This window comes from Hipposideros armiger, unplaced genomic scaffold (assembly GCF_001890085.2).
Source record: "Hipposideros armiger isolate ML-2016 unplaced genomic scaffold, ASM189008v1 scaffold_94, whole genome shotgun sequence".
In the NCBI taxonomy this organism is placed as follows: domain Eukaryota; kingdom Metazoa; phylum Chordata; class Mammalia; order Chiroptera; family Hipposideridae; genus Hipposideros; species Hipposideros armiger.
In genome coordinates, this window is record NW_017731444.1 from 3,217,072 (window position 1) to 3,225,960 (window position 8,889).

The following is an 8,889-nucleotide window of genomic DNA, read 5'->3' on the forward strand; positions in this document are numbered from 1 at the left end:
TGCAAAAGCGGTAATAGGGTTAACAGTGGTAATAAGAAACTCAGTACCACCATCATTGAAATCCAGTTTTCATGTGCAACTTAACTTTTTGCCCCACTCGCATACATCTGGATTATTTGTGTGGTGCCACTCTGGACCTCATGAACACACGAGCTTACAGACAGGCCTTGGAAGAAACCTGGTCAGATTGTGAGTAGAGGCACATCTGTGCCAGCCAGCTCTACTCCTGGCTGTACAGAGGTGATACGAAGAAAAACCCATGCAAGTTCTCAAGCTGTTCGCTGGAAATGCACATTCAGCTGCCAGCATCCTCGGAGGCAGAATCTCATTCCTCGGCTGGACTTGTAGGATACGCAAGCCCTTCAGAGCTGGTTCCAGAATCTGTGCAACAGCCCCAGAGGGAGTCAGTTGCACCGCAGGTGTCATAACAGGATACCTCTCAGTGTACTTGCAGCTCAAGGCCTAGAAACAGCCAGGACAAGGAAAGAAGGGGGTCGGAAGTACTCGTTCGTTTCACAGATGTCACTGGGCCCTGTCCCAGGTGCTTTGGACATGGAGCAGTCATGAGCTGGTGGAGTAAAGGGAAGTCATGTAATGACGGTGCCAGGCTGCGTGTGATTCAGCTGTTCTGAGGCTGAGCTTGGATGACTTGCCTCCAGGAAGTCACTGGCATTTTATCCATGCGGTCAGCATCTATTTAGTATTCACAACAGGTTACTGAACTGTTATGCGCACTGCACTTAAAAGTAATAATAGCTTTACAGTGTCTGCATCAGTGTTTCTCAAAGCATAAGCCACCTGTATCAGATTCACCTGGGCGGTTTTTCAAAATGCAGGTTCCTGGACCTTGTCCCAGACCTATTAGATAGATCCCTTGGAAATTGGACCTAGAACTCTATTTTTTTTTTTTTACAAGCTTTCCGAGTGATTTCTATGCTGGCTGAACTCTTACAGCCACTGTTCTAGGTTATAGCATTTGATATTCACAACCACCGGGGAAATGGCTTGTGGTTTCCCCATTTTGCAGATGAGTAAATCAAGGCTGAGAGGAGGAAAGTGACTTGTCCGAAGACACATAGCTGAGGCCATACCAGAGTGCATTCCCACCTCCGGGCTCCCAGCCCAGAGCTCTCAGGCACCTCGTAGCCTCCGGGATCTTCCCAGCTCCCCTCTCAGAACGGATGCCTGCATCTAACCGTTCTCCTCTTTCTCCCCACCCCTTCCCAAGCTTGAAGAAGAACACCCACACCTACTTCTACACCAGCTTTGCAGCCTACATCTTCGGCCTGGGCCTTACCATCTTCATCATGCACATCTTCAAGCACGCCCAGGTGAGCAGGGCCACACTCAGTGTGTCAGGAGTGCTTTCACTGCAAGTAACGTCCGGAGGACGTATTTGTCATGCACAGAGCTGGACACTACCCAGCGGTGTCAGAGCAAGCACGTCTGATTCTCTCAGCCTTTCACTCATGGCTGCTGCAAGATGGCTGCCTCTGCTTCAGGCGGCACATTAGTGGAGAGAAGGAGGAAAAAGGACCCCAGCCACCTGTTGCCTTCACGAGAAAGGCAAAACCTTCCCCAGAACCTTCTCAGCAGATGTTTGCCCACATCTCATGGGCCAGATCAATGTCACATGGCCCTAGCTACAGTGTGTCTAGGAAAGAGAGGATGTAGCCTCTAAGCCTTGGCAGAGGGGGAGACAGAAGGATGGGACTGGGGTGGGTGTCGGGTGTTTCAGCCAGTGCCCACCCCACCAGATGAGTGATAGGGTGTTGGGGGCCCCATTCCCCAGCCAGACTAGGCTCTGCTTCCTCCCACCAAGATGGATACTGAGCTGCCACAGAGTGAACCCGGATGGGGTGGGGGCGAGGGGCTGTTGTCAGTGTGGCCTGAAGAGGGGGCGTCTGGGAGGGCAAAGGCAGCAGACAGGAAATCAGAGCCCTTTCCATGCGCCAGGCTCTGCTCAGTACTTCAGGAGGGTCGTGAGCAGATGAGGAAACTGGAGCTCAGGTGCCAGGCCGCAAGTATATGTTGGAGCCGAGATTCAAAGCTGTGTCCCGTGAAAACCAGAGCCCACAGCTACTAGTTACGGGACTCGGGGCAGGTTGCTGGAGTTATGCTTGATTTTCCTCATTAAATAAAAACAAAATGAGGGTAAATAGTAGTAGTCACCCTGGGATGACTTGAGAATGAAATGAGTTAATATAAACAAAGTGCTCAGAACAATGCCTGGCCCCAGTAGTAGTAGCTGTCAAATTGCTGCTGTTACCCCTTCTCCCCTCCCAGGGCGCCTGCCACAGAGGAGCCACCTTCAAATTAATGGCAAGAGCTGTTGGTTAAGCACTTACATTCTGTGCCATTAACTCATTTCGTCTTTATAATATTTACATTATCTATAGTATTTATGAAGTTGATGCTAGTGTTCTTATTTTACAAAAGTTGGGAGGTTCCCTAGCCCAGGGTGGAGAAACCAACCAATAGGGAGTCACCTGTCATTCTCTTCTGCTCCAAATGGTCTCGGGGTCTGTGCAAACTGAGAGCGACCTACACTTGGCAAGGAGGTCTCTTCAGTTCTCAGCCTGTTATTAATCGAGTCCAAGCCCAGAGACATTCCCCCAGCAGCCACCAGGTGGCAGTCTTGCCTACTGCCTCAGCTAGACTCAGCAGAGGATCGCATTGGTAGCTCTCTCACAGCGGCAGAGGCAGGAGACGTGGCCCTCCCTTTGTGGGGGACACTAGCCCAGACAGAAAAGAAAACTTCCCTGGGTCACACAGCAAGTCAAGCCGGGTCCCGGCTGGAGTCCTGGGCTTCTGGCCCCTGCCCTCAGCCTTGTGCTACAGCCCAGCAGCAGCCCAGCCATTCTCCCCAGTCATCCATGTGGGCGTCTTCCTGAAAACCTTGGGAAAGGGATCCGGGACACAAGGGGAACCTGTTCTCTGAGTTCCTCGCCCTCTCCAAGACACAGTCCCAGTGCCAGCAGTCTCCTCTGCCTATACGGTCTTCAGCCTACTCAGCCTCTGTCAAAAGCCACTCGAAGCCAGGGATCTAGAAAGGCCTGAGAGATGATCAGGTGTCCTCATTGGACAGAGAAAGAGGGAAGCAATTTGCTGTGGTCACACAGCAAATCTAAGTCAAGAGGAAAAGCCAAGAGTCCTGACCCTCAGCTCACTGCCCGCGCTGTACATCCCCGCCTCTCTTTCGCACCGACTTTCTTTGGAGAAGCTCCCTGGTGCCTTGAGAGAAAAGAAAAGAACAGGTTTATGTCTTCCTGATCATCACAAACTTGCTGCCTCCCAAAGAGCCCCTCCCATCGGCTCTGAGTACTGTCCTGGCTGCCTCTCACAAGCTTCGGTGTGGGCCATTATCACTGTGATTTCTGTCACTCTCGGCCCAAAGCCGAGCTCATAGTAAAGACCGGATGCAGTGGGAGAAGCTCAGCTGCCCAGGTTCAAATCCAGGTTCATCCACTTACACCCTGTGTGACCTTGGGCAAGTCATTGTCCTCTGTCTGAACCTCAGGAGCATCATTTGTAAAACTCAGATCTTAATATTTACTATGTTAATTATCTTCGAAGATCATGTGATGTGAAGTGGTATGGTTCACAGCCCACCCATGGCAGGTACCAAAAAAATGGATCTGAAGGTCAGGATCAGGAGACTATGGAGCCCTGTTCTCTGGCCAGGGGCTGGCTTTGTCTTAGGAATGATGTCTCCTCATCCAGCCATCTCCAAGACACCCTCTTAACTATGTGAACACCCATGAAGACTCCATTTGTTTAGTATTTGTCAGGCCCTCTTCTGAGTGCCAGAAATCCAGCTGTGAATAAGACAGCTGTGGAGCTTGCCCTCATAGAGTTCCTAGCCGCGCAGGGAGAGACTCCAGTCTATAATGGCACAAGGATGTTCTCGTCCAAATTGCCAAAGAATGTTCTGAAGAACTGCAAGGGGCCCTGAGAGTGTGCAGCAAGAGGACCTGACTCCATGCAAGTGAAGGCTTCCCTGTGGAAGAAACAGCTGAGCTGAAGTCTGAAGGAGGAGGTACCGAGGCAAAGGTGGTAAGAGCATCCCAGGCAGCAGCCAATACACATGCAGCGGTCCTGAGGCTGGAGGTGACCATGAGGACTGAAATGAGGCCAGTATGGCCAGAGTAAGGCAGGTGAAGGTGAAGGTGGAGAAGGAAGCAGGGTCACACATCATAGGGACTTCAGGCCATTGGGAGCATTGGGGGCCATAGAGCGCTGAACAATAGAGTGACATCCAGCTTTCGGATGCTGCAAGGAAAAGAATGGCTTTGAGTATACCCGAGGTTCAATCCCCAGTGTACCATTTAGACCTCTGAGGCCTGGGCTGTCCCCTCTTCTTCAAAAGCATCAGCCTCTTGTGCACAAGGAAGACAGCCTTAGGGGATGTGGAGATGGACCAAAACAGCCCCTGGGAGGCTTGAGCTCAGTGCACACAGTAAGTGCTCCCTGAGCAAGGACTCTTAGAGTAATTGTCCTGTCCTCTAAACCCAGCTGCACCAGCCACCGCAGCACAGGCTCTGGGCCCAGACCATTTGGGTATGAATCCCAGCGAAGCCAATGCCCAGCGGGGTAACCTCAGTACAGGCCACAACACGTGCTCCACACATAGCAGCGATGTCGTCATTGTCGTCGTCGTCGTCATTATCATCATCGTATTATATAGCAGCATCTCCTGGAGCATTTGTTAAAAATATAAACTTCTAGCCTCAGACCTAGGGAAGCAGGGTCCCTGAGAATAGGACCAACCAAGGAGGTTGTGTGTTTGAACCTGATGTCCTCGGTGATTGGGACACTGCCAGCCAGGTTCCTGGGCATCCTTAAAGCCCTGCCTACTTTCATTTCTTTGGGTTTCTTGCCTCCCCTCCCAGGGAGAAGCAGCCCTGGGTTCAGCCCAGCCACTAACTTGCTCTGTCAACCTGGGCGGCCACTGCCCCTGTCATGCCCAGGAAGGGGTAGAATGATGGGCATAGCCCTGAGCCAGCGCCCTGCCCAGCATTGCCTCACCACCCTGTGTCCTCTTCCAGCCTGCCCTCCTATACCTGGTCCCCGCCTGCATTGGCTTTCCCGTCCTGGTGGCACTGGCCAAGGGAGAAGTGACAGAGATGTTCAGGTAAGGAGGCAGGGGGCAGACGTTTGCATGGCACAGGTGCACCTGCAGGCAGCTGGTGGAGCCTGCCAGGGCTGTTCGTACACGTCTCCAGGGGAACATTGTTCCCACCACCAGCCCCATCCCTCGCCCCTTCCACCAGCAGTGACGCACAGGGAGCTAGGGGACGGCAAGGCCTTGGGGCGCTCTAAGCAGCCCCCACAGCTAGAGGACAGCTGGTGTTGAGAAGGGACTGGCTGGTGTAGAATTTCTCCCCCAGCTGCCCTACTGTCAGGAGTCCCGGGTTCCTATCCAGCTGTGCCACCGTGTGACTCCAGGCATGTCCTCCTCTCCCCTGGCCTCATTTTCACATGGGAGTAATAGGGAGGACTGCAGTGTGGTGGTGGAAAGTGCCACTCACATTAGAAGTCAAGTGTCCCTGTTTAACCACCTCTATGGCTGTAACCCCAGCTAGCTGGTTTCTCTCTCTGTCAGTCGCACACATACCCCTTCCCCATGGCCATATGCACGCTGGCCACACCCTGTGCTCAGCCTCACCTACACCCCAAGGCCTGCGTGACTCCAACAGGTGTCTGCTCCCCAGCACCACCGACCTCGCCTGCCAGGGACCCAGAAATAGCTGCCAGCTGCGATTGAAACTGCCCACTCAGGGGCCTTCCACCCAGCTCCACCTGCCTGGCCTCCAAGTTGTCCCTCGAGCGCCTGCCAGAGCCTTCTGTGCACCTGGCTGCCTGCAGGGGAACCTATGACTCACCACTCCCCCGTACCTGCCCTGCCTAGAAGCCCCAGGCTCCCAGCCTGCCTGTCCTTATCTCCTGGCCTGGCAAAGCCCTATGGACTCTGAGACAAGGCTGGGGGTGAACTTGAGGACAGATCTGGGGGTGCTTTGGGAGCAGGGGTGGGGCTTGATCCCTGAACTCAGCCCCCACCCCTTGGGGTTACCTCCCCAGTCCAGGTCCTATTGTGTCCTCATGGGGTCAAGCTCTGAACACCCTGAGCCAGAACAGAAGGTGCCCCTTTATCCCAGTGCTGCTCGGTTTCCCTAAATGTTCAGCCGTGTAGGCACTCTGCCTGCACCTTTCCACCCTCACCCCTCAGGAGCTTCTTAGGTTGAGGGAGAAAAGCAGGTAGTCTCTTTCTTCTCTCTCCATCTCTCTCCCTAATTCTCACCTTATCTTTTGTTTTACTTTTCCCTTTATTGGTGCTTCTCCCCCGCCCTCCACTTTTTTTTTAATTCATTTATTATATTTTCAAATAGGTAACACATTCACATGGTTCAAAATTCTATAGCTATGAGAGGGACAACTCCCTCAATACCCCAGCTACCCCAGAGGCCAGCTCTGTCACAGTGTCTCTACATTCAGAGACATACTTGCACCCAAGAGCCAATAGATGGGTACATATCCTTGTACAGACGGTGGCATCCTCGGAGCGTTCTGCATCCTGATTTTTCACACAACAGTATATCTGAACATTGATCCCACAGCAGCTCACAGACGTCTAGTAAATCCTGTTCTCATGCCCAGCTGCCTAGTGTCCCCTTGTATAGGTGCATCTTTTTTTTTTTTTTCCTCCAAATGATACCGGCTTCTTTCCAGAGAGCCTGAAGTTACAGAGGGAGATAAAAGTAAGAGTTCTGCTCCCTGCTCCTTGGAAGAGAAGACTGTCCTCCCTTAGTCGTTTCCTCGCCATCTCTTTTTTTCTGTCTCTGTCTGTCTCTCACACAGCTACGAGTCCTCAGCGGAAATCCTGCCTCATACCCCAAGGCTCACCCACTTCCCCACAGTCTCGGGCTCCCCAGCCAGCCTGGCCGCCTCCATGCAGCAGAAGCTAGCTGGCCCTCGCCGCCGGCGCCCGCAGAATCCCAGCGCCATGTAATGCCCAGTGGGTGCCCACCTGCCCGCTTCCCCCCAGTGTCCCGGGGCCCAAGGTAGGGCAGACACCCCAGCTCCAGTGTACAGGGCAGGGAGCATTGCCACAGGCAGGCAGCGAGAGGCAGTTCCTCCACAACCATCAGGCAGTCACCGCATGGGGCCAGGGAGCAGCAGGCAACCCAAACCTCAGTGTCCTCACCAGTAATGTGAGGCTCTCGTGAGAGTGGATGTCAACAGCCCTTGTCATACAGTGGTAGAGACTGTTACTACTCGTCCATATATAACCTTGGGCAAGTCACTTTCTTCTTTCAGAGACTCTCTTTCTTCATCTGTAAGTGGGCACATTCCTGCCTCACGGGGCTGATCTGGTGAGGAAATGTGGGTATTGTCCTTGGCATGAACTCAATTGCTCAATAAGTGGAGCCCATAGTAAGAGTTAAGCCAGAGTGTCTGCCTTCGAGAGTGGCACCGTGCCACTTGCCTGTAGAGCAACCCCCTCGCCTGCCTGCGCCCCTGGGGCTGAGCTCTCTGACTCCTGCCATGTGCCCTGGGAGGCAGCCCATCTCCCATAGCCTCGTCCTGGCTGCCCCTTTGTTTCCCCACTGTCTGCAGGAGAAGGTTCAAGAAGCTTAAAGCTGGTCCCCCCAAGCCCAACTTCTCCACTTGCCTCTGCCCTTGCTGCCTGTTGGCACCCCCAGGCACAGGGAAAGCAGAGCCCCCTACCTGAGGAGGGCACACAGTGGGGCCAGGCCAAGCACTGGAGGATGCGGGGCAGTGGATACGGGCTAACGTTCCTCATGAGCCCAGGGGTTTTCTTAGGATGGTGGGATGGCAGGGCACAGAGATCCTGCTCTCCCCTCCTCTAAATGTGTTGTTTTTATTGTCTTGTTTTTTGGCCAGTTATGAGGAGTCAAATCTTAAGGATCCAGCAGTCGTGACAGAATCCAAAGAGGGAACAGAGGCCTCAGCATCAAAGGGGCTGGAGAAGAAGGAGAAATGATGCAGCTGGTGCCTGACCCTCTCAGGGCCAGACCAGGCAGGCGGGGATGGACCAGCACAGGCCTGCACAGGCCGAGGGTGCCGGAGGCCTGGCAGCTCCCGGGAGGGGCAGGGGCAGCGGGACCCCTCACCTTGGGGCCTCTGTGGCCTGGTTCCCTGTCTCCCTTCTGTGGCCTTCCTCTGCCCCGCCCCATCCCCTGCAGGCAAAGGAAGCCTCCAACTTTCCCCCATTCCCTCAGGTGCCAGATGGGAAAAGTGGGTCTGATTTTTAGATTTTTGTATTGTGGACTGACTTTGCCTCACATTAAAAACTCATCCCATTGCCCAGGCAGGCCGCTGTGCTCCTTGGAGGGGCTCTCTGCACACAGTGTCTTGCATTGGGTTCACCAGCTCTCACCCTTCCACCCAGAAACTTTCCTGTAAGCCCCTTTCCTGGGGATTGGACTAGAGCAACCTGGCAGGAGGCCCTGACCACTGGGCCCCTCTGTCCTGGATGCCCACCCAGTGCCTGGCCAGCGTGCCCGCTCAGCACCCCAAGGATACCCTCTGGCCAGCAGAGGGGGCCCATGAGCCCCCCTCTCCCCCCCAGCCATCCAGTTTTGCTCACCACCATCCTCACAACACTAGAGGGCAGCAAGGGTGTTGGACAGGTGCTGACTGTGTCACCTATCCACCCACCCCCACCAAGGGGGGTGGAGGGGTTGGTACCAAAGGGCTGACCTCACTCAGCAAGGGACCAGTATCTATAAAGCCAGAGAAATGGGCAGGGCCTGTGGGCCCCACCCGGGGAAGAGCTTAGGTTTTATTCCCAGGCTGGCAGGAGCCAGCTTCCCTGGTCCCAATGCCCACATGGCTTCAGCTGGAGAGCATCTGGACTTGAGTACG

At 54.1% G+C, this 8,889-nt stretch overlaps 1 protein-coding gene across 1 annotated transcript in view; it reads left to right on the plus strand.

Moving 5' to 3' along the window:
- Positions 1 to 8,333, plus strand: part of LOC109384379 (minor histocompatibility antigen H13-like) — a 28,193-nt gene extending 19,860 nt beyond the window's left edge. The window contains exons 5-8 of the mRNA XM_019645689.1: positions 1,229 to 1,331; positions 5,049 to 5,134; positions 6,859 to 7,005; positions 7,906 to 8,333. Of these exons, the coding sequence (XP_019501234.1) occupies positions 1,229 to 1,331; positions 5,049 to 5,134; positions 6,859 to 7,005; positions 7,906 to 8,005 (436 nt within the window). The 3' untranslated portion in view covers positions 8,006 to 8,333. The remainder of the gene's footprint in view (positions 1 to 1,228; positions 1,332 to 5,048; positions 5,135 to 6,858; positions 7,006 to 7,905) is intronic.
- The last annotated feature ends 556 nt before the right edge of the window (positions 8,334 to 8,889 follow it).